At 41.0% G+C, this 26,666-nt stretch overlaps 1 protein-coding gene across 1 annotated transcript in view; it reads right to left on the reverse strand.

Moving 5' to 3' along the window:
- The window catches only part of PRIMA1 (proline rich membrane anchor 1), a 46,901-nt gene that overhangs the window by 9,579 nt on the left and 10,656 nt on the right, over nucleotides 1-26,666 (reverse strand). Inside the window, exon 3 of the mRNA XM_031593056.2 lies at nucleotides 11,811-11,940. Within this exon, the coding sequence (XP_031448916.1) occupies nucleotides 11,811-11,940 (130 nt within the window). The remainder of the gene's footprint in view (nucleotides 1-11,810; nucleotides 11,941-26,666) is intronic.

Raw genomic sequence — 26,666 nt, forward strand, 5'->3', positions numbered from 1 at the left:
AACTCCTAAAGAAGAAAAATATTGGAAACTTTAGATTTTCTCAATCAATTAGTCATATATTGACCATCAGTCTGTCCACAAAACAAGAGCACACTATTACTTGTAGGAAGATGTTACTGGCTCAACTACTTCCCATGTACAAAGCTATACATATATTATATATTACAGCTATAATAAAAAACAGCTCCATCTGGACAAGTTACTCAGTTAATCTCCTACATGGAGACAGAGAGAAGATCTGTGCAAGTGCATTTGCTAGAACTGGTATGCAAAATGGAAGAGTCTCTTTCACAGCACTGCAAATCATGTTGAATCAATAGGCTTTGATCTAGCCCTAAGATACCGTCTCCTAAGCAAAATTTCTTCTTTTCTGGGTGTTCATATGAGAATTTTCAAGTCTGTAATTTATAGCTCTCCCTCACAGCCACATTTAGCTGACTGATGTCTGGAGTATATTTAAGCAAGATCTGCAGGCATGTGGGCAATTTCCACTTTGGGGTGTTTCACACTCCCCTGCGACAGTCAAATCCCCCTTGCTGTGCACAGATTGAATGTCTAGTCTTTGCTGAGTGCTTCTCTCAGTGAAAAATATTTCCATATGGAGCTCTCTCTGCAGCCGTTCATCAGCACTTAGAGGCCCCCTGAGCTCTTGGACAAAAAAGCAAAATGCAGTGGGCAGGGCTCCTGCTGCAGAAGTGCACCTACCCCAGCCTACTGGAGACATTGGGAATGCATCTGGTAGGAGAATTTGGCCTCTTCAGATCGCAAGTAAATGCAGTAGATTGCTGAGCCACACATGAAATTTAAGAACTGAAGTTTAGCCCTCATTTATTTTCACCAGGACAAAATCAAGAGTAATTCCACAGGTTTTGGTGGACTTGAGCAGGATTTGTTCTGGTGTACCAAAGGGAGATCTGGCTCTGGAAGCCTAAGGTTATGCAATTGCCTTTTTTACTCAGCCTTCAGTTAAACCAACTTCACAATAATGCTCCTTACTTATCACTTACACAAAACCTATCTTAAGAAGCATCTTTATTACTGGACTGTTAACTGAGGTAACTGATTAAAGTACTTTCAGTGACCCCTCATCTTACACCCCACTCTCTGCACTCATTATAATGATCTTTAAAAGGTTTTATTGACTAGTGAGATATGACAGCTGACGTTATCCATTGGGTGTTCTCACTGTGAAAGACATAATCGATGTGTTTTGATGACAAAAGGAAATAAAATGAATGGGCCTAATGTGAAACAATGAGCTCATACGGCTGACCTTTCAGCTTGGCAAAAAGCCACTAAATGGAAAAAAAGAAAATAAAAAAAAGGAAGAGACATTAAAGCATGAAATAAAGGTACCTTACTTTTAACAAAGCCAAAAAACATCTGAAGTATGGCCAAGGCCACAGCCAAGAAACACAGAAATTGTCTGGCATTGCCAGTACATATGTAGTGCCCTGCTAACTGAGATTGTAGGTATCTGCCTTAGCAAGTTGATAATTAAAGAGTGAAGCTTAAATTTCTGTCCTAACCTCTTATGGAAGACAATAAACATGCTTGAACAATTTAATCTAATGAAAAAAAAAAAAAGAGGGGATGGGAATCGTTTCAGGGAATACCAGAAAAAGTCTGTTTAAAAGGAGAAATAGGAAGCAGACAGGGAAAAATTTAAGCTGGATATGCAAATAAGTTTGCTGTCCTCAGAAGAATAGAGGTTTGAATTGGGACTGCTGGAGGAGGAAGCAAGGAATGAGTGAAAGTGACACAGGTTCAAGAAGGAGGCTGATATGTGTATGGTAGGAATTTGTTGTGTTTTAACACAGCAGGCAGCTAAACACCACAGAGGTATTCACTCCCTCCCTCCCAAGAAGAGAATTGGAAACAAAACAGAAATTGTTGGTTGAGATTAAAGTACCAGCACAGAGAAATAAAATGGAAAAAAAATGCGATGATGTATGCACTCAGCACCCACCGCCCAGCTAACAATACAACTGCCTGCCAACTAATGCTCTGCTGTCAATGCAACGTCTCCTTACAGGTTTGGTCCTTCATTTCTGCATGTGTGTGAGAGCTCTCTGTGACCTGCACAAAAATAAGCCATGCACATTCCCACGGGTGAGGACGTGAAGCAGCAAACCTTGCTCTGATCATCTGCTACTTGCTGGTCATACAGAACCATGAGTGCAAGCCTAAACTTGAGATCTTCTTTTAGTCCCCCACTGCTCTCCAGTCTTTCTGGTGTAGATTGAACAACCTTTATCACTACTGTGTACTTTCTGTCCTCAGAGTGCTTAACAAACATTAAGAAAATCTGAAGAAATGTGCTATTTAAATGCCCACTGTATCAATCCTGATTAAAACCTTGCTTGTTTTATACAGACATCTAAACATATATGTTGAATGGCTGAGAATGGCTTAATCGATTTACTCAGCTACGCTGGCCAGTAAAACCAGTTACAAACTATTACTTAGCTGAGCTCCCAGATAGAAGTTGTCCTTACAAAAGGATATTTATATGGGAAGTGGAGGAGGGAAAGCTGCAGGAACTGCATCCCATGTCTGCAAACTGGCTGGTAGTCAGTACGCCAGGCCAATTGGATTGTAAATATGGGAAAAAATATGGGGTTGGAGTAGTAAGGTGGAAGAGGGAGCAAAAGCTACTCTCTATTGCTCTCTCACAATCTCTGAAGGACATCTCTCACCACCCAAGTAATTATAGATATTGCCATTCTAGGCACTGGACTTTTCCATCCCCCAAACAAAGTTGATCTGTGCTACTTTCTGCCCAGATTTTTTGCTGAATGCAGATGGTTATCTGCATATAGTTACCCTGCTATTTGATCCCTTGAAAATGTAGGCAGCAACCAGACAGAAGAGCAAGGCTACTGCTATTTCAACTAATCATTGAATAGAGTTTCACGCAATTATTTAAAAAGGTGCATTCTGTGCAGGTGAAATAAAATTCTCTGCCTATTTTCTAATACAGAAATGTCTCTAATAGAAGACTACCTACAGGACAAATAAATGCAAGGAGCTGAGAAGAAAGCTAAAATTTGTAAAATAAACAGACCTGCAGCTTTCTGTATTACTTTGCATTTGAGGCAATCTATCTCTTTTACCAGATAGAGTAAAACCAGTGATTTCCAAGCAGCTGCTCCTAAATTTCTCCAGTCACAGAGAAAAGCCTGCAGAGACAGATCCTTCTCTATGCAAGAAAAATGCACACCTGCCATGAGCTGACTGTACACAGTGGTCCCATCTTTCCAATGTTCCAGGTGTGCAACTGGGCAAGCCTGTACGGAGGTAGAGCAAGCAGCAAGTCCAGTGCACCTTGATGTATGCACAAAGATTTGGATTTATGTAGTTTGGGAGCTAAGTAGTTCAGCTAGTTGTAACTAAGGAAGGATTCAGTTCAGCCTGTCTCCATGTTCAGAAGACCACAGGGCTCTCAGAGTTAAGAGCAACTGAAGGGAAGAGCCAGATTAGCACACACTTATCACAGCTTGGGAGTATTAACGTCTTTCACAATGTTTTGTGCCACAGCTTCAGAAAGACATCCGAGAAGGCACTGCATAATTTCTCCATCTGGAGCCTCTTCGCAAGAATGTTTTAAGGCAAAGGCAAGAAAAGGAACAACCTTATTTTCCTATTCTTGACTTGTAAACAGATGAGATCAGACTCTTCATTCCTATCTGTTTGCACTTTACTCCACCACCTGGCTTTAGTTTAGGGTAAGAGATGCAAGGATGCTCCTAGAACAGGCCATCTCCAAAAATGCCTTCTGACAGATATTTAGCCAACAACTCTCAAAGCCAGACAATCTGGAAGCACATTCTCCAGCCTGGTGGTACTGAAGGGGGTAACCACACACCCGCTGATTGAGGAAACTGTTGAGGAATGAGGCAAGCATGTGGCTGGGCAGGACCACCCCAGCAAGTGTCATCTTCTCCCACACTGACCTACAGCACATCTTGCCTTTGCAGCAAGGCTCTCCCAAAGTGGGAGCTGAGTGCTGCTTAGCAACCCAGGAGCTTTATAAGTGTGTAGTACTGGGGTGCAGAGAAGGAAGGATGGTTAAGTGGAAATCAGATTAGGTGCAGAATCTGGCATGGCTCCTGCTATGCCTCAAGTTGTATGGCCTCTTGTATGGCCTCAAGTTGCACCAGGGTAAATTTAGGTTGGATATCAGGAAAAACTTCTATACAGTAGAAGTTGTTAAGCACTGGAATAGGCTCCTGAGGGAGGTAGTTGAGTTGAGTCCCTGAATGTTTAACAACCATTTGGATGTGGTGCTCAGGGACATGATTTAGCAAAGAGTTGTTAGAGTTAGGGTAGTATGGTTAGGCTGTGGTTGGACTTGATGATCTTTAACATCAATTGCCCGAGCAATTCTGTGTTGATCAGCCTTCATGCAGTTGGTGACTGCCCAGCCTGTAACTTGTCAAGATCCTTCTGTGAGGCCTGTCTGCTCCTAAGGGAGTCAACAGCTTGGATGAAAGTGATGGGAAGAACTGGTGCCTTCCTCCTCCACGGGCAGGACTAGCATGTAGTAGGCCCAGTGCAGAACAAATCAGGTCCAGACAAAGCCTACTAGGGACAGCACTGGACTTGCAGAGGAACTGCTGGAGGCAGGGTACTCATGCGTGTGACTGGCTGTTTTGGCTCTTTTCATGCTGTGGCAAGAGGGTGAGTACCAGCAGTGAGGGCAAAAACCAGGAAGTTGGCTAGAGACAACTAGATATGACTTGAAATTCAGTAGAAATAGCTGGAAAGAAACACAGACTAACAGTGATGAATCAGGCCCACACTTTTCTGGCTTTCTCCTCCTAAATTGTTGGGTTTTAGAAGTCCTGCAAATCCTCTCTGTCTGCTGAGCCCACAGGGAGCTGTAGCTGTTCCAACACTGGAGAAATCAGGCTCCACTGCTCTGATTCCAGATGCACTGCAAATCCTCTGTGGAAAGGGACAGGGAATGATAAATGCACACAGCAGGTTCCTAGGGGATTCTCTTAGTGTAGAGGGAATTTCTGTGTGGTACAGTGATGGAGTAACTGATTCCTATCCCAGCGCCAAGGGTACAGTTTCCTCTGCTTCATAAAACAGATCGTTCTGGGCATCCCAGTGTGCTGCTGCTGGGTTTTTGCAGGCTATAACAAACACAGACCCTCAGGTACCCTAGATAACCCAGACAAAAACGTTCCATAGATGTACCAGCACACTGTACCAGACACATCTCAGACACAGCTCTGATTTTTCATCTGCAGGGTCAACCACAAAAGCCCTCATGTCAGCTTGCAGAAGTTTAAAAATCAAATGAATTTCTAAGGAATAGAAATTTATTTCTTTTCCTTGTGGAGTTTTGAATGTGTGGGAGTCTTGAGCTTAAAGTCCATTTTAAGAATTGTAGGTGAAAAGAGCGGGTGAAGAGATGAAAATCCCATTTTAAACCCTAATCTCATATTTAAACATATTAGTTCAGAAGCTACAGCTTCAAGAAAAACAGCATGTAATAAAAAATCATTTAAAAATCATTCAAATTGGCACATCTTCCATTTTAGACCTCCAGTATCTGACTGTATCTTTGATTTGTGCTGGGTACATTTTGTGAATATTTCATTTAGTACAACTAGATTAACATGAGCATCATACAGGTGAAATCCACATGTAGCTCAGAGTTGTGCTGAGGCAGTAACAGTAAAATACTTTCAACTAGTGCAGGATTTCTGCCCATTTGATGTGCTAGCCTAATCTGCAGCACAAAACAGAAAAATGGCAGGTCATCAGTCATGCTGTAGATATCCACTTTATAGCAACCATGTAGATTAGACCATTCTTCTGTCTTCTCATACTGAAAAACACTGTTTTGTTGCAATTAATGATGATTTTGGACTAGACTGTGCTTTATTTCAGTACTTCTCATAAGAGACAGCCATATGGCTATAGAAGAATGGACTATATAGTGCTTTCTTTTTGGGAGTGCAAGCAGTACAAAATGAGAAACAGAGGGCCGTGGTCTGTTCAGTAGGACAACATAATGGCTTACTATAGTTCCTGCCTCTGCAGGATGCTTGATGTTTTCCCTTTGCAAGCATCTGCCTCATTCTGTTAAAGTCAACCTCCTGAAGCCTGCTCCAACTACCGAAACAGGCTATAAGACACATACAAACCTGTTGAGGCTTGACAAAGTTTGAGTAATGAGTAGAAGATATATTGTGTGAGACTCTGCTATCATCAGGATGTTTTCTTTGCTGACTTAGCAAGAGGGCTCTTTGTCAGCAAAACCTGTGGTATACAGAGGTATTTGTCCTAAAACACTGCAGAACCAATGAGTCACATCCCTAGGCACAGTGAGAAGCTCACAGGCCATCTCAGATGATATGGATGTTCTGGGGAAACTAAGTACAGGCTTTTCATGTATTGAAAAAGATTCTAAACATCTCCTGCCAGGTTACAAGGCCTGTGCATCAGCTAGCACAGATACCTGGGTGCTCAGCTTTGCTCTCTGCTTGAGGGATGGCTCCAGTATCTTAATTTTATATAGACAGCCAGAGATTTGTTTTCTCCTTTTATATAAATGCCTCATAGTAAGGCATTGACACACCAGTGAGCTGCAGAAACAGGATTACAAAATGCTGATCCCTTTCTCCTCCATTTCAGCTGTTTATTTACAAAAATATCCCTCATTAATCTTCTTTGCTGTGTTTACTTCCCACTTCAGTCCAGTCTTACTGTCTTACCATGGTTCAGGTGCTTACATGGTAAGGATATGTTGAGAAAAGCTCAGGAGGCAGCCACCTCCAGAGCTGATTAAGAGAAACAGAGCTCCACTGATTGTTTTTTGAAGCTGCACTGATTTAAGCCAGATTAAGATTTAATAGAGCTGCTTGCATTCATAGTGCATTGCCCAAGTCCAGTCCACAAACCATATAATACCGAGATGGCCTTGCTTCCTCCAGCCTGTGCTAATTGTCCTTGGACTTCCTGGTTTTACTTCTTGGTGAGTATGCTCCAGGGAAAGGGAAAGGGCATCAGGTTTTTAGAGGGATAAATGCTAGAGAAATACCTGCAGGTAGTCCAGATTTGGAACTAGATATTTGATTACTTATTCAGATATGCAAAGTGTTACAGAAATCCCTGACTTCAAGAGTGCTATCTTTACCCTCTGAAATGAGAATTCCCACTACCTGAATGAGTCTGAGTTCCTTGTGGTTATGCCTGTTCTAGAAATCTGCAAACAAAAGGTGTCACAGACACTGATGGCTGTCTGAACACAGTGAAACACATCCAGTCAATCCTTAGATTCTTTTCTAATATTCTTTGTGAAAGTTTCTTAAGAGAAAATTCAGATTTTTTTTTTTTTTTTTAAAGAGGAAATATCCTTCTGTCATTGTGACCAAAGAGAATAGCTGTTCCTCTACTGAAAAACTGGGGTTGCTGTCATCAAGTGTACAACCACACTGTAGCACAACATAGTCTCTTCAAATGATTGATAAAGCTCATCCGTGCAGCTGCAGACCCCAGTATCACATGCAGAAATCTAGAAACTGCCCCATAGGTATCTTCCCAAGAGCTTAATATGTCTGGCAGTGCTCTGAGAATTAAAGCTGATTTAAATATTTTGGTATTAGTTCCCTCGTGCACCAGAAAACACAGGAGTGGATTTCAGCATTTCTTATGAGCATTTCATATGAGAGAATTCAGTATTTCCAGAGAGATGTGGGGATGGAGATAACAGCAGGCTGGCTTGGTTTCAGTAGTTATTTCATACAAATAAGCAGCAATTCACTAGGTTGTATTTCATGACAAAAATGGCTTAGTGCCAAAAAAATTTTTGATAAGCCAAACTCTAGCTTACTGAAAACTCAGGTGAAATATTTTATACAGAGCAAATAAAAATAGAGTGACTTATGATACTTTAAGGACAGGTACTCCCTGTCTTCTTGTAGCAGAAAAGCAGATACAAGAGAGTTGGATTGAGTCTGGCCCTTTGAAAATGGAGATTTTAACTTAAGTGCAATAGCATTTTTCTACTTTTTCTTTCCACTTAAATTTGATTCTTATGAAAGTGAAGGATTAGTACAACAGCATCAAGCTCTGTGCAAATAAATCTCTGCCTGTACTCTTCTGCTAAGACATTAAACACTTGCTATACCCTACAATCAGATACTTGTAATTATTTCATTCTTCGGCATCTCTTTAGTGCTTATACTGCTAATTAAGATGAGCCTCGCGCTCTAGGCTAAGTAGGATATAGATATTGTTGATGGCCAGGCAATAAATCCCACTTCATTTGGAAGGCTATTAAGCAGAGAAATACGGAATCAAGCTATCAAGTTAGTCCGGTTATGCTCTTTGCAATACATAATCCATAATACTTAAGGATTTGTCACTGGGAGATACACACCATATATGTTTACTGTAGTTTAATTCAGATTGGCTGATAGTATAAGTTTTGCCCATGGGTAGATGTACTTTACAAGCAGCTCGTGTTCGGTATCTTCTTGGTGTTATTATTTCAGTTTATTTCTTTTTTAGCTGAAGGGCTTGTAAGAATTTTAAATGTAGTTCCTGTAAGCTCCAAAAAAGATTTTGAACCATCTGCTGCTTGCTGGCAAACCAGTTTTCATGCTTACTGGTGCTTTCAGTTTCTTCTGCACCCCAAGCTCTCATCAGAGTGAGAGTTTCCAAACGTGAAGATGTGGACCTCCCCCAGCTTTTCCAGGAAGAGGTAGAAAATTCCTGTCTAAGAATTCTGGAAGGTGACACACAAGGTTTTATAGAGCATGTATTTGGATAATAATCCTTGCCACTTCTGTGTTTACACTGATAGTCAGACAGCAGGTGTTGAACCTAGCTGACACCTGTGAGATGTAGGCAAATGGTTAGGTATCTGTCTCAGAGTGAGGAAACTAAGCAGGAGAGGGTCTCAAGAGTCAGCTCATGATGGGCATTGTAAATAGCTCCTTCCTAGCAAGCTTTGCCACTCTCCTGGTCCCCCTTGCTGCCCCCTCAACGATCAGCTAAATGGTGGCAGCAAAATGAAGCTTTGCCAACTTTGTAACCTGCAGACACGCCTGATGTGGCACAAAGAAGGAGGGGATGCTGTTCAGTGGTGACCACAATATCATCCTCATCCTGAGCTAAGAAAGATTCAGCATGGGCAAGGGTGGGATCTTCTGACTGGTTTCTTGTTTCTACATAGAGAGAAAGTGCGTGGGCCCCTCCTTGGACAAAAAGGGTTATGCCATATCAAGTCTATACTCCAACCTAGATACAGTTGAAGGAGGAGTGTCTGAAGGGGATCACATTTGAAGAAGATGAGAGTATGATAAGCAATCAGACAACATGCTGCCCTGGAGGTGAGCCTCCATGTCTGTCAGAGAGACTGCAAGGACAAACATCGCACTTCCAGGAGATGGAAAGAAATGAGGGTTTGGGGGGACTGGATGTGAGAACTGGTGTGATGGAGGTGTAAGAAAGGATGGGGCAAAGCATGGCTACAGAGCACGATGGAGCACACTGGAGCGACTCAGCTTCAGTGTCACTCAGATTAATATCCTTTCTCCCTCCTTAGCGAGCTCTACCTCCCAGCAAAAAATAGAGTGAAGGATTTCTCACACTAGCTAAAACCAATTCAGCTCAACAATATGTGATAATACTCTGTGTTGAAGGCAGAGATGCTTCCCTTGTGTAGTGTCTTATCTTATTTCTCAGGGCTTATCGATAGATATCCTTTACAATAGATCAAGGAACCTGAGCTACTGAGGGATGCTTCCAGGCACTTCAAGGCATCTGTTTAACAGTTGTTTCAGAAAGGACTCATTGATGAAAAGCAATGCTCTACTTACTCTGTAAAAAATATAATTAATAAGATTTTTCTTTATAGCCATCCATCCCACAGCTGAGCAGTTTTCAGCTAAGCATTTGTCAACACTGTGAATGTCAATAATAAGATAAAAGAGGAATTTTCACTTTTCTCTGAGCCTAATGCCAGTTCAAGCTGCAGACTTGTATGTTAATATTCTCACCACTGACAAATAACTGGTGTCTTCATCAAGCATCTGCATTACCCTTCACTGACATGAGACACAAGAGAGTTGGTTATGTGAACTCCCATAGCCTTTTCCAGGCAGCTCTAAATTTGTCTGATTAAATTTCTTTTCTGTATTTCCCATCTACCAGCAGCAGAGAGCAGATCAGAAGAGCATTTTTTTTTTGCTAAGCTCACGTTGTCCTGGAGAGTTACTGCTTCCATCGGCATATTTTGCTGCCTTGACAGAAATCATTCATAATTTGACATTAAGCAGACAAATGCAATAGCTGCTATTGAAAAAAATACAACTTTCCATAGGGAGTTGGACCTGTCCCCTGTGAACAGACCAAAGCAGATTACGAACAACAAGCAAGAAATTTTGCTGTGTTACCCATCCAATTGGACTCTGGTTTCAGTCCTCCATGGATGATTTTTTTTTAAAGTGCAGTAGACAGAGTGGAAGCTTTCTAGCTCCTTAAAACTAATAACCATTCATTTAAGCTATACTAGAATAGCAAAGATACTTATGTCAATTTAATAAGGTAGTAGATACAGATTTCTGTTTTCTTGTTTGAATTCTCCCTTTTTGATACTCTAGGATATACCATCCTCCAAATCCTGCATAAATTTTTCAGACAACCAGAAAGTACAAGCAATGCTCTACCATTGTGATATCCCTGCTGGGGCTCATCAAAAGTCTTGCAGTTGCCTTGCACACAAATAACTTTCCCATGAAAATTATTTTCTTTTCCTGCTTTTTGTTTTGCTTTGTTTTTTTTTTTTTTTTTTTTTTCATCTCAGAAAGATCCATCAAACATTCCAAAGCTGAAAAAACATCGCTTTTCTAAACTGTGATTCAGATGACACTGCAGCATCTCATGAGAGTTATGATTATTGTATTCTCTATGGTGAACCAAGAGGCCCAGCTGCAGTACAGTTCCTGCCTGAGACACCTACAGTATGAAATAATGACACAATGAAAACCCAGCTGTGAGGTGTCCTCAAAGAAACTCCATCCATTGTGGGAATACAGTTTCTTTTCTAAATCCACCTATTGGACTCACAGTCAGTGCTTTCATATAGAAGCTTTTGAGTTTTGACTTTTTTCCACTGGAAAGTTGAAATTCTTTTTTAAAGAGTTGATCTCCCATCCCATTTTTCTGTGTAACTGATGTTAAAGCTATCTAGCTGCCTGGACTCTCAATAAACACATCTATCACAAAGCCAGTGGCAGAGGAGCTGAGATGGTTACTACACACAGCATTGTACATAGGCTTTCCATGAGCTTTTAAATTAGAAGAAGTTCTGATTTTGAAAAAAAGAAAAAGAAAAAAAAAAGAATAATCAAGAGTAAGTCAGAAGTTGAGTCTCCAAATGAAAAATTACACAAATTACCCTAGGGCTTAGGTTAGAAGAGCTTGTATCAATTTGAAATATTGCACCTAGCAATGGGTCTGGGCCAAAAATCTCACATCCCACATTTTGAATTGAAAACTTACTGACATTATTCAGCATCCTGCAGCATTTTAACTTTAGGGAAACATTGTGTCTTTGTCCCATTTCTAACTTTTCCTCTCCTCAAGTGCATTGAACTTCATCCTTTACACAGACAGGACAAGGTACATTAAGTAATTTTCCAATAAAAACACACACTGACCATAGAGTACCTCAGTCTGCATTTTGCCCTTAGGATGCATTTGAAGAAAACCAAGCCAAGTCTTGGATCAGCTTTTGTAGGATTACATTGCTCTAAGCACATTAAAAGCATCTGTAGCCTTACCTTTTTATGGCTTTGTAGCAAATGATGACAACTACAAAGAGGAACACTAGTGTGGCACAGCATACTGCAATGATAATAACCAGGCCTGGCCACCAGGTCTCTTCAGTGGGGCAGAAAGTAGACTTGGGAGCTGTAATAAAGAGTATGAAAAAAACACATGAATTCTCTTGCATAAGTCAGATCCATTTTAGTTACTCATGCAATAGCACAATGCCAGGGCCACAGATTCATACAAAGAGGCTGCCTCACATTTGGGACAATTTATATTTTTCCTCCCTGAATCCCCCTGTTTGGTACTAGATATTTCTGTTATGGTTTCCAGATGACCAAGTTCTTGTGTATCCACAGTGTTCAGCATGGAGGAGAAAGGCACAACTCTGCTACCTGCAGGAAATCTCTCCCCTCCTCCAAGATTGTCATCGTCTGTACATCAGCAGCAGACGTCATGCTGATAAGGACAGGCTTTCAAATCACATTAGGGGAGGTTTGTAAGGGAGCAGTAGCAGTGTGTACCAATCAGTATTGCAGCTGCTATCATTGTAACCTTGGAGAAAGGAAGGGGAATAGGTTTTAAAAAAGCCTATTTTACTGCATTTATTAATTGCTCTTAGAGGACTTTGGCTGTCAAACTTCTTCCCTATTATGCATCCCAGTAGTTAAAAAATGTTTACATTAAGAAATGCTAACTCATGAAAACAAGCAATTGTTGTTACATTTTTCTTGTTCAGTTTAAGGCTAGAATTGTGTATTTAATGCTACTCAAGACAAGCAATTTTGAATGAGAAGTACTACTGGTGGCACTTAGCTCGAATCTTTTTCTCCAGGGCCAAATTCCTTTTCCCATACTTTCTGGGACACCTGTTTCTTGAAGAATGGTGAGCAGTAGACAGTGCCATGAGCAACACTGGTTACTGCAAAGGGGGAAGAGACCCTTTCCTCAGTGTACTAAACCACATAACTATCATGAGATGTTGGGTCCTTCTAAAGGAAGTTCAATAATGATTCAGTTAATGGGAATGACTAAATCTGCATTTTTGGTTAAGTAGAGGAAATAATCAAATATAGCAAAAGAAAGCTGAGAAATCAAGTAAGTTGTAGAACTAATGGCTCCTGGTTCCACTTCTGACAGTCTACTTCCTAACCATTTCAGCAACTAAATTTTCACTTTCTTACTATGATGCTGCAGAGTTAGTTTCCACTGGGGGGATGGAATTATGAACGATTTAAATATTGTTATCTTTTTAACATTCCAGAACAGAGAGCATTTCAAAGATAATAAAATGCTGGCACGCAGGGGCGTACATACTCAGGGCCAACTCTACCCTCCTGATATTGCCCCAAGAAACAGAAATGGTTCCACTGAAATCAAATGAAACATATATGCATATCATACAATCATACAGAATAGGACTGGTAGGGTCCTTTGCACTTAGTTCCTATTCTTCCTCCAAGGATCAACCAATCTAGTCGTAGAGTAAACCAAGATCGTGAGACCAGGTTGGGTTGCTCTTCAGCACAATAAATAAGAGTAACAGATGGCAAAGAAAGGGCCTAAAGCAACACCTGTTACCTGCTTGAGTAGCACGTGCTCCTTGGTGTTTTTTCACAGTATTTTTACACAGAGAATAAACAGATACATTTGGAACAGAATAGTGAAAATAACTCCTGACAGCTTAAATGTAGCTATTAAAGACAGGAAATAAGAATTGCCAAGGAGAGATGACCCTTAATTCACCCAGCTCCATTCCTTTCCTCACTGGTCCAGACCAGGCACTGAGAAAAACATGAGAAACAACTCTGGAAGTCATCAAAGCCTGTTTGTTAGTTGCTGGTGATTTTGTACAGCTTTAAAAATTATGTTATATTTCTATGCTTATTACTGCAATGCTAAGTAACCTTAGAAATGTCCACTATTCCCAGTAAGCTTCTGGTTGTGTGGTTGCTTTTACTTCCTCAGTATGCATTTATACTGCCCTCATTACTGTGACATATATTCATCTTTAATGCATTTCTTTTCACAATTACCCTCTGAGGAAAAGCAGAACTGCTTTGATCCTCTTGAATGTATGGGAAACCAGAGCTTGGCCCACCTGGATGTCCCATATATCAGGTGTGAGGCACAGAGAGGTGCCCCTTGGAGAGGCCCACACTTGGCTGTCAACGTTAGGAAGACACTGATGTCTCCATCACTGGAGCACGTGGCTCTGAACTGCTCCCTGATGGCCTCCATCTTTATTCATTCTCTTCTAAATCTGATATAAAACAGAAAAGGTATATTGTTCCAGAACTAAATCATATCCTTTCCCTTGTCTGATAAAGAAACAATGAACCATGTACTGCTGTCATTCACAGCACTGTTTCAGAAAAGGAGGATGTCCCCATGTGAAGCTAGTCCCTGCATCATCACTATGGGGTTACCAAGAGCTGACATCTGCTTCTTTGCCATCCAGTGCTGGTCTCACATGATTGGCTTCAGCTGCTCAGAGCATGACCACCTCCAGATTTGACTAATTTCTGTCTGCTCTTCATTGATCTCAGGATCAGCTGAACAGAGAAAGTGATTTTCAAAGTGCAAAGCAACCTGTGGAAAATGTTCTTTTTCTACTAAGCCCTAAAGTGCTGTTCTGCACCCTGAACAAACCACTGGGTAGAAAGTAGTTGGAAAGTTGTGATGTTTTGAAGATAAGCAACCAGTGCAAAGCAACTGCAGGCCGTCATCCTGACAGAAGTCTTGTTAAAATATTGAATATTTCATTCAATTAATAAAGTATTAAAATAAGTCGCTGATGCTAAACAGCAAAGATTTAAGAAAACACATCATGTCAAACTAGCCAGATATTTTCTGAGGAGAGTACTGGTTTGGTAAATACATGTATTACAGTTGGAATGATAACCTTAGACTTTGGAACAGCATTTGATGTTGAGGCTATTAAGCTATAAAGCTATACAGTATGCTTGGAACATATGAATTAAGCTAAAAGCCAGGGGTCTGGTATGCCTCAAAATAGAACTGTATATGCTACTGAGATAATTTGTTTTTTAGCAACTCTCTTTTTTACCCCCAAAATATAGGAATAGATACTGATACAGTTTGTAAATCATTCAGGAATGTACTTCACTACAAGTGGAGATAAGCCTATTTAGATTAGAAATAGGATAATTATTGTCATTAGGGGTAATTATCTGTTACAATACTCTATCAACTCTGGTAAAACATTTCACTGAAAAATTTAGTTTAAGGTAGACTGTTCATTTCTCCTAAAAGAAGTCCAAATCCAGCTGCAGAGATTTACTTAAAACAACAATCAAGTCAAGAAAACGCTCTGCCTCTGGGAAGCCCACATGAGCACAGTGCCTTTTTTCCTCTGGCCTTAAAAATCAGGAAGTACAAATTTCAGTTAGGTTTACTCTTAGAGGGACAGTGCTTTCCCTTATTCCAAACAGCACCAAAGACTAAATAAAGACAGTATCAACGCAATGAATCAACAGACCCATTTCAGACCAACTATGGGTGGCTGAAAACAACTTTGAGATAACAAACTAATGAAAATGTACACTGAGAGTAAAGGCGTCCTGCAAACCCTTCAAGCACCAGAAAAATCTCACTTGCTTTCTTTGACTAAATTTGTCTGCAAGTCTCAGCATTAGGGCAGTTTCAACTCCAATGATAAGTTAACAAGCATTTGTATGCGTAGAGGTCTAACTAGCAATGAACATACCAGGTGTAGTGGAAGTGCTAAGTCACAGCCTGAAACAGTGATTGGGCACCTGGTGGGAAGGCAGGGCCAACCCAGGGGAGCTCAAGTGCATGCAATGCAGCTGAGTGACTGGAAGGGGTGAAGCCAGAATCCACCTCTTCCCAGACCTCATTTAAGTGTTGGCAGTGGAGGTAAAGGGTATCTCTTGCTGGAGATTCCTGCCTACCTGAGGCCTTCTAAAGGTAAGCAGCTCTTTTCCTTCATTTTTTCTTATGCTGTGTTTGGGCTTGTTCTCATGTGCTGTAGCCAGAGGCTGTGTCATTCTGCTCTTATTGTGGTCCTTTCTGTCCTGTTATAGCATTACACCAGGAAGGATTAGCTCAGCTTCAGAGGGCTTCTCTGAATGTCCAGACACAAAAATGCTGGGAGGAAAATGGAAGTAAAACTTCTGTGAAATTATGAAGAAATATCTGTTTTCTTTTTAGCAAATCTTAGAGTAGGTCACTCTCAAAATTGTTCTCAGCTGCTTAAAACAGAATAAAACCAACCAAAAAAAAAACAATAATGAAGCAGTTTTTAGTCATGTTTTCTGGATCACCATTAAGGTGTATATGATATAAAAACAATATGTACTGTCTGCAACAGAATATAGAAATGTTCAAGGAGTTCACGTCACATGTCCTCATGTTATCTTCAGTGCTCATGGCTATGCTTTATAAACCTTAGATTTTGGAAATGCCATTAATTACTTTGATGAGGGTTGTTACTTTCCATTGTAGTATTGCTTGTAGGCTAATTGCTCTTTGCATGAGAACACCACTGCATCCAAAAAGTAGCCCTGAATCTGCCAAGAGGTAGTAAGGGGTACTTTCAACCCCTTAACGATCAACAGAGATCATGCTGAGCCTCAGCCCTCCACAGACTCAGTGAGTGAGAGGAGAGAGGCAGCAGTCATCCCTCCTGTCCTGGCCATCTCTGCCAGTCAGCTGAACAAAACAGGGATGAGACAACAAACAGACAAGGGAGCAGTGACCCATCTCCCACGTGCAGTCCCAGAGAAGTGTCTCTGGCTGGGGTCTGATTGTGTCAGCCTGCTACAGGCTCAGTCCCAGGCAGCTGGTGAGTGCATGCTGACATGATGTGGAAGAGTGACAGTGACCCCCTCACCTCCCTACAGCAACAGTGACTTCATGCCTAAAAAAGGAAGAGTGCTTTCAAGATAAATCAAAACTGCTTATTGTTTTTCCTCCTGCTTTTTATTTCTGTTCCTGCAGAAAGGTCAAGAGTGCTGGTGTAATCATCTTTATGAGACATCTGCCCATTTTTAATATTGTATATTCACCACAGGCTAAGCCCAGCCATCTTTATGCCTGCAACGCATTTCTCGCTCTTGCAGGGCTGCCTGAATCAGACATGTTCTTCTACTTTTCTGCCTTAGAAGCACACTGGATTGTGTTTTGAAAGCAGGTCCATGTTCTGAGGGTCTCAAGTGTTTTATCAATCTTAGTTGGAAATCGAAAGGAACTGGGGATGCAGGCAATGTGTTTCTGCTGACCCATATGTTACGCTAAGTATGTTAGGGACCTGTTGATCTGCTAGCTTAGACAGGATTAAGTTCTAGTCTCAACTTCGCTTTTATTTGCCTTCTTATTTTGATAAACTCACTAGTCTGCACTTTGGCATCTCCATTTATAAGACAAGGAGAAGCTACTAGTTTCTACAGCTATTATTGCACTGGGATGCAGAGCATCTCTGGCAGCTCTGGGCTCTCTGGATGAAGGATTTGTTACCTAACCTTGGGCAATGTGGAGAGATCTGTGAGTCAGTGTAAGCTCAAGTGTCTCTGGCTTGGTTACTGCATTTTGTCACGTAGGAGCAACTACAGATGTGTTTGGATAGCCCGTATGATAGGGATACAGTGTGTGCACTCAGGGCTGCTAACAGGGAAAGGCAGCCAGCCAGCATGGAGAAAACAAATCTTTCACAAAGAGCCATCTAATGAAATTTGTGGTACTATTAGACTGATACAAATATAGATCTTCAACTGTTATTTTTAAAATGGATTTCAGGAATGTGAGTAGGTTCTGTCCTCTTTGGGCTTTATCCAATGAAATTCCTGGATTTGAGGGAGAACAATTCCTGGGAGGATGAGAGAAATGAGCCTAACCAGAAGATGAGGGCCTTGGTGCTCCCTCCTCAGGGCAAAAAGCACTTGTGCATTGCAGCGGGTCTTCTGCTGTTACTCCTGTTCCCTCTGCCCTGCACTTGAGATTCCTTGCACAAGCTGAACATGTCAAAACAAACCACGTGTCTGAAATGATTCATTTTGAAGATTCAGAAGCTGTAAGATATGAATGGATGCACTTCACTGTCTCCTTGGCAGGTCCAGATATCATCTCGACCTCCCTTCACAGTTATTACCTACAAATGCTAGCAGGCAATGCCTGAGCTGCCAGAGGGCAGGTGAGGGAGTACATCAAACCACAGGGCAGTGGCACTGCTAGGATCAGTGCAGGCCTACAGGCTGGGCCAGGCCCTTCACAGCTTTCTGGATATGGCCTTGGGGACAGCCTGCAAACAACCTTTGCCTACTCTTCACCTCCAGACTGCTCACCAGAAAGACAACCTGGATTTGGCCACATCAGCCATAAGGCTGCTCCTTTGCTTCATGTTCACAAGCGAATCAATCTAGCTGGTGGCTGAAGAGCTTTGGCCATGGACTGTCCTCCCCACCCCAGTGCCCCAAGGCAGCTGCAGTCCCCTGGAGAAATCACAGAATCACAGCATTGTAAGGATTGGATGGGACCTCTCATCTAGTCCAATCCCCTGCTAAAGTAGGTATCCTACAGGTGTAATGAAATGGCAGAGAAGATATTACACGCAGACTGTCTTAAGGGAACAAGATAGTGCACGGACTCTTAAACGTCCAACATGGATGTTGATGGGCACAACACTCAGGATGTGGCTCCAGCTCTGCCACTGCTTCTCCCTCAATTCTCTTGGATAGAAACAGCAAGCTCCAAAAGAGCACTATGCTAAAGTACTTAAATCAGTACCCAAAACAGCGAATTAAATCCAGCAAATGCATTAAAATACAAAATTTCCAGAAAGCCATGAGTTTTCAGGGCTTTTCTTCTCAAGCTGAGAGATGTGCTGTTGTCTGGTTGGAGAAGTAAACTTTGTGCAGGATGGTCAGCACAGAAAGCCAGATCCATTAGCAGCCATCATTAATTTGAGAGACTGGGCCAACACAACGGGAACGTAAAGCAGGAATGGATGACAACTTCAATAACAGACGAAGTCAACTTGGGACAAGTTCACCTTCAGTAAATCCAAACATCACAGAGTGGATTTGGATTATGTCAGTACCCAAAGAGCACTGACTTAGGAAGCTGCATGTTGTATCTGTTTTCTGAGATGCTGCCACAGAGAGCAAACACCAGAAGAAAATGCTGCCCAGCAAGGAAAGACTGAAGAACTCCTTTACACCAGCAGTGTCCTGTCCCAGCATCCTCATCTCTGGATTATGGCTGCAACTGTATACAATATGAATAGACTGGCTTAAACAAAATAAGAGCCCCCTAAATTTGCTGTAGATTTTGATGTACACAAAAATTCTGCAATCTTTTTTCCTACTTTTTCAGTTCTTTGTAGTCCTGTGCTTTTCCTGCTGCTTGTAAACGGAGGGCTATTTCCAGAGAGCTATGAGCTAGTCAGGTAAACAACTGCTTCTAGGCAATAGTAGTGTGCTCAGCAGAAAGCCTGTCTTGATTTACTGCCTCCCTCAAGTAGTTAGGTTAAATAACACTGGTGGAAATCAGCTATTCCTGGAGCAGATGATTCTTCTGTTTATCGCATTATGTTGCAGACAACTTTATATCACGCAGCTGCTCTGTGCATATGTTCCTACTACAGTTTTAAAGGGGATGCTGCTATCACTATGCAGTGGGAACTTCTGCTATAATAAAAACATGTGTGGGATAATGCTGGAGAAATTCCCTTCCCTGCAGCTTTCACAGTGCAGACGCTGTTTCTCTGCACTCTCAGTTCACCTCTTTGTTTAGTTCTCTCCTCCTTTCTAAAAATAATTTCCCTCTGAAACAAGAATCATGCGAGTATTGTGCAGAGATCTGGAGGATGAGACTTGAAGAAATGGAAGAAAAGAGCAGTTCTGCAAGAGCTTTATGGTGGTCATGGGTGATAGAGGGGTACATGGCTCACTGCAAGAAGTAGGACTGTAACCTCGGGTGGAAAAAAGCTGAGCCTGAATGTAGCCAGGGAAAGAGAGAAGAGCTGTGCTGGACTTCCAAGTGTGGTGCTTGATACCCGAGCTTTAGAGGTCATTGAATGTGGATTCATTTGGGTTTTTCAGTAGATTTCACTAAAACCTCATGTTACTATGTTGTCTTCAGTGACCTCACATTCTCCTGCTTTTTTTTTTCTGGCAGATTTAAGAATCCTTTGAAAAATGAACTTGTCATTAGTACTAAAATAAAAATAATACCAGATGAATGTACTGGTTGCTCAGGCATAAGTGAAGCACATTGAGATGAAGCAGCTTGTCCAAAGTCGCTACAGCTTGGTGAAAAAAGCCAGAAAACAGAATGTCTTTTGATTCCTGGCCAGTCCTACATTCTGGACTCCTCCCTGGGAGTCAGATGGAAACACTGGATTTAGTCATAATTGCATTTCCATGGTGGAAGCAGTCAGATCTCTGCCCACACTGATGCCATGCCCAGAACTTCTGTGTAGCAGAGACTCATTGGTATCCAGTAGGTTATTCAGGGAGGGCTCATGTTAATCCTGTAGAAAACTTGTATTGGTTTTAACATCTCTGTAGCGGAAGAATGGCTTTTCAGGTCAAAGTCCTACATGCTTATGGAAATACAATGATGCAGAGTGCAGCGCAATCAGAAGAATGTTTAAAAAAATAAAAAAATAAAAAAAAAATTAAGGAGTGAAAGTCTGTGCTCCAAGCAATCAACAAGCTGAGGACCAGATCTGCCAGCTTTAATCCTATCAAGGTGATGAGCCCCACCAGAACTGAGTCACGACTCCACAAATAGGAGCTGAACATGGTTTCAGATGCCAAGGTCCTTTGGAGGAGAGTGAGTGTGGAAGAAGAGTCTGTTCTCTAAAGCATGATCTGGAGAAGCAGTTGCATTTCAAGGCCTGGTGGAAAAAAAGCTTTTAAGGAGATTACATCATAGCTACTTTCTATGTTAACGCTCTGCTCTGGCATTTATCTTTACAATGGGCGCTCACGTCAGCTACTGCCCTCTGTCACATGTTTTTCTAACCAGCCGTCTCCTGATGAGATGCTGTTTCTCCCTCTGATTCTCCCTCAGTGAATGGACAGAATTGTTTTTAGCCTGATAAATCACACACTATCAATTTCTGTCCTAAGCAAATTAGAATTGAAGCCTATGGTTTGCAAGGCAGTCTCCTTGCGACAATACAGTCATTCTGGAAAGGCTCATGTGTACCATCTTATTTCCCTGCTGTCCTTGACCTGAACCAGCACCAGGCTGAATAGCACAGAGCAGGATGACACCCTTATAGAGTCCTAGTGCATGACAGTCATCGTTCAGGCAGATGTTCCTGTACTTGATGGCCTGCTTTTTGAAATGCAGGAGTTGATCAGATTAGTGGGTATCTAGTGCCTCCAAGAAACAGGTCACAAATGCCTGAACATTTTCTGTTAAATTAGTATTCTGGAATTTATTTCAGAAGGTGACCTGATTTCTGCAGGTTCTGAGCACTTGGATGCTTTAACTTGGGTGCCTGAATATAAATATACAAGCTTCAGTTTAACCTTTTGCGTTTTATTATACAGGAGCCAACCCTTCTTTTCTGAGGTATTGTCCCATGGGAGACCCCAGCCTCAGCTCTTTCCTTCCTTCCTTGTTCAGTGTTTTTTTTTGTTTTTTTTTTTGCAAGATCTTTACCCCATCTTCTGATTCTCCTCCAGGCACAGTAGTCCAAGTTCTCTGTAGTGTTCCAAGGTATAGGAATAAAAAGTATGTTTGCACAGTTATTCCTTATCCAATTCTGTAGTGGGGTAAATATTTCTACCCTTAGAGGTACTATACTTCCCTAGCAACCAGCTGCATTTCCTCGATCTCTTCACCAACTGTGTATTCAAGCAAGAACAGCAGTGAGGCAGTGGTTTAGGGCAGAACAACAACAGCACAGCCATGACCTGAAGACAGTGATTCTCAGTTCTTTAGAACAGAGGCACTGCTGAGAGGCACAGACATAAGCAAGTGCTGTACCATCCACTTCATTGCACAAACACACAGCCCAGCTCTCCAGTGGCAAGCGATGTGCAGAAAGCATGAGCTATGCTTCAGAAGGGAAAATCAGTGCCTGTGAACACCTGCTTGCCCAAACAAACTGTGTGATCCCCTCACATTCAGGAAAGAGGCCTGAAAACACCTAACCATCATGCTGAGTCTGCCTCTGTCACTGCAGTGCTCTGATACCTGAAACTGTATTAGCAGATTTCTACATCTATGCTCAACAGCCATGCAGACGTGTAAAAATAATAATGTTCAGTACTTGACATCCATCTCAAATCCAAAGTTTACAGAAGTAAGTTTCACACGTGATAGCTCTGAGTGTTTGAGGGGTTCTTGTGATCCAATCAGCAGGTTGGAGGTAGAGGGCTCTCTTGTTGCTGCTTTCTGCAGGGAGGCAAGAGACCTCTTTTGCAAGAGTCACAATACATTACCCTGAAGTCTTCTGAAAGCTTATTCATCCTTCAGTTCTTACAGTGAACAGACCTTCAGAGGAGGGATGCTGTACACTGAAATCCAAACAGCTGAAACATGATTTTAAAAGTCTAAGCCCCTGCACTGATGACCAGTCTTTTGCCACAGAATGATTAAGGAGATATTTCAGGACAGGCAGATTCAATCACACATAAAAATGACAGATTTTCTTTGTATAATCTTCTATACGTACAGATCAAATTAAGGACAAGATCTGCACAAATTCTTCAGGCTGAGCAGTATTCACTTGAGTGGTGCCATAAAATACAAATAGAATTCAGTACTACTGTTATGATTAAGATATTATCTCATAGGTACTGTCTTTTTAAAGAGCTCAGGAACCCCCAGACAACAACAAAGATTGGACAAAACTTATAGCTTGGAACTGATGCGATCTCAACATTCACGCCTTCGGGGAAGGCAGATAGAAAACCACCTTCGGCCATCTGCAGGCTGAATTTCCTAGCACAGATTGTAGAAGACTTGGAAATACTCGGGATATTTCCCTCATGTATTAGTAGCAGTGGTTTCTAAGGCACTGGTTTGTGTCTGTCTCTAAAAAATTAATGGGTTGTGTGTAGGGTGTTCAGACACTGTATGGAGAGTGGCTATACTTGACATACACTTTAGATTTATGACTACAGATGGCTTTAAGGAGTTCATTTTAAAAAGAAAGACATTGCAAGTCATATGTCTGAGTTTAAGGGAACAGCTGGTTGACTATGTAGCAGATACTTCTGTTGTGTATACCACTTATGTAAGTGTAGACCTCCTATTAGACATAACAGTTAATTCCTTTTATCACTTCAGTGCCTCAGTTATTACTGAAGGGGCTACAACTATCACCTAACATTTTTCTTTGAGGAGACCAGTTATTTCCACACCTACTGCACTTGGATTCCTTATCCAAAGTGTGTTTGTGTTTCTCTTAAGGGAAATATAACTAAAACTGATTACTTCATCAGAGCAAAATGGAACTAAAACTTGAAGTGTTTTTCAAACCAGAAGTAAACTTAATCTCAGTAAGATAAAATTCCATTTATCATCTCATTCAGTATCTGTAAAATCCAAAATAGTTAAAATTGCATTTACAGCTTGTTAACAGATTGGTCATTGCACCATGCCAAATGCCCAACAGGAAGGCCTTTGTCACCGCATGGAGCACATTTGTAACTCTCTGAGAGCCAAAAGACAAGGCACAGCCTTTCTCACAGTTACAGATGTAAGCAAATTGGTTACTGGTCACTGCCTGCACTTTCCTCTGTCTTCACACAGAAATCTAGAACCTGGATGAGCAGGCAAACTCTTGCAGAGATGTAATCAACCATCACTTCATAATGAAGCATATAGAACTTGTCAGCTGGTGCTGAAGAATGAAGACAAAGCACCTGCAGCTTGCTAAATCAAACTGAGGGTTAAACCAAACCCTCCCTTTTCTCTGCTGACAGTAACTTCCTTCGATACTGGCTGTGAAATAAGATTATGTCCTGCGTCCAGAAGGAAGTGAAAATGTCCAGTGATGACTCAGTAGAATTTGTCCCGCTGGCTACCTTCAACAAGTCCAGTTTGATTTGCTAAAGAACAAACCTTTGTGTAAAACATTTTTTGCTAATGAACTGATGAAATATCAGCCCTGTTTAAAAGGTATTCTTCAAAATGAAAAATTGATTCATTTTAATAACAATTAGATATTTACAATGTGCTAGTATTTATATGTGACATGATTTGTTAGTGCAAGTGTTAAACTATCTCATAATTATTAATGATAATTTTTGGCAGTAGTATCAGTTATCAACTGACATTTTTATTACATTAATGGACACTATGTACTCGCTTCAGGATAAGAACTCAAACATCTAGACCACTTGATCTGCTATCCCGACATAAAAATTATTCCTAAGTTGTGATTTTATAAGCAGCACAATACTTATTTACTAAATTGATAACTAAGATAACTAAGATAATGCACGAAAACATTATGAGAACATACTCATCTGTGGGTCTGCTTTACCAAGGTCAGCTGCTTAGCCTTTGCTGCCAGCACAGCTTGTGCCAATTAAGAGTTTACTTCTGGCTTGTCAAGAAGAGGCACAACTCCAGACTGCCACGGGCATGGGAACTTACAATTATTTGTATCTCAACAGCCTCTGACTCATCAGTAACTTCACTGAAGATTTGTTATCTTCTTAATCAATGAAATGGTAGTCATGTACAAATGGACTGCCATCCACACAAGGAATTAATGTCTTCAGTTTTGCCAAGTCCTTTTGCTTAAAAATTAAAATAAAATCAGGCTTTTGGAGTGCACATCTCAAAGCAGAAGGGATTGCTCTTCTGCAGAATGAGTTTAATATCTACTGCTTCTTGTTTCTAAATTAGACAATACTTTTAACTTATAGATAACAGAACTCTCGCTGATTTCTGCACTGCAAAATCTGGCCTGAGGCTCTTAGTTTTAAATACTGGAAAATGTATGAACGAGTACGTTTTCAAGAGAGTGGATTTTTCCATAACATGGATTTATTACTGCATGAAAAATTCAAAACAAATCTGCAAGGTCTCAGAGCAGCAGGAAGATTCATCACTTGCCTAAATAAAAATTAGCCTTGACAAAACATTTCAGAATTTATTGTGGTGAAAAAACTCTGAGTTGGGAAGGCAACGGAAGCTGGAAATAACAGTGTAATCCAACCAGTATTTTATAAAGAGATACAGAGAGTTTACAACAGCAACAGCCCAATATGAGATATTATGTACACAATTGACAGCAGAGTTCTATCAATTATTAGCACAACTCTTCCAGTCCTACCTGCTTTCTAGTCACTTCAGACTTAGTCTGGGCATCTGGTATGTATGTTATTTCAAACATATTTCATTGCTGCTTAAGAAATTTGCTCACCCTTTTTTTTTCTCATTTTGACTCAGATACAAGAACTTCTGACTTTTATTTTATTATTTTATATTTATTTTATAAATAACTGAGCTACAGGCAAAAAGATACTGGGATTCTGAAATCTTTGTGTCTTTGGTATTTTAATTACCAATACCTGCACTGCTAAGCAGGTGTGCTGGTTCCAGCTGGGACAGAGTTGATTTTCTCCACAGTATGTGGTATTATATTATGTTTTGACTTTGGGAAAAGAACAAGGTTGATAACACGCTGATGTTTTAGTTGTTGCTGAGCAGTGCTGCACAGAGTCAAGGACATTTTGGCTTCTCCTATTGTCCTGCCAGCAAGGGGCTGAGGGGGAGACATATGGAGGTGGGAGAGGACAGAACTAGCAGAGCTGACCTAAACTGGCCAAAGGAATATTTCATACCGTATGACATCAACTATAAATATGGAGGGACAAACTGGCTTCGCACTGGTCAGCAAGCGGTGAGCAACTGCACTGTGCATGACTTATTTTGTAAATATGTGTATAAATATAATTATCTTTACTATTGTTTTTTTTCCTTCCTTTTCCCATCAGTTCTCTCTCACATCCCATTGGGAGCAGGGAGTGAGCAAACAGCTGTGTGGTACTGAGTTGCTTACAGTGTTAAACCTTAACAGCAGGAAACCTAACCACTGCATTTCTGATTTAGGTGTGTGAATTCTACTAAATTCCACCTTAGTAGCTTAATCATTTTGTTCTCTATGCTTCTTGGGGAGGCAGTGTCTGCAATGTGAAGTCAACATGATGTGAACCTGGACTTGAACTGACATGTGCCATCATCTGTGTCTTCAGGTTGTGTGACTGGATGTCAATTTAGATTTGAAAGCCTCAAAATCCTACCGCAAGTTCTCAGAATCACAACCCTTCAGAAAAACTGAAAGTGTATCTGGGAGAAGACAAGAAATGAATTTGGTTTTACACTGGAAATTATAAACAAAGCTCTCACACAGGAGTGTAATTCACAGTGTAACAGCTGTGTTACCAAAACTGAAAGGGCTTTCCTGTTTCAGCATCCTGCTTACATTTTAAAATCACAATCTAGACCGACATACTAGAAGAATGTTCTCTCATAGTAGCTATCATTACTTCAATTTTTTTGATGTAGGAGTTTGTGTACCTCTCCACTTTAGGTGTTACGGTAGTTTTCATGAAAGAAAATTATTTCATTTTTTATTTTCATTATTGCTCATTTTTGCTAATGGCTAATAGCCATTTCTTATTCCATTTATTAGTCCCAGCAGCATATGATTTTCATTTCTATAAGAAGTTCCTGCTGTGAAAGGCCATGTTACTAGTGGTCAGCAAGTGAAATCTTCCAAGACTAGTTGCTTTAATACCTACTCAAAGTTTGAGAAGTTCCAGAGTGTTCCTGTCCTCCAGATTTCTCCCCATTACACACATTGTGATCATCTGTCCTTAAAGATCCAAATGTCTTTGGCTTTCCTA

The sequence above is a fragment of the Phasianus colchicus genome, chromosome 5, assembly GCF_987193195.1.
Source record: "Phasianus colchicus chromosome 5, bPhaCol1.hap1.1, whole genome shotgun sequence".
NCBI lineage: Eukaryota > Metazoa > Chordata > Aves > Galliformes > Phasianidae > Phasianus > Phasianus colchicus.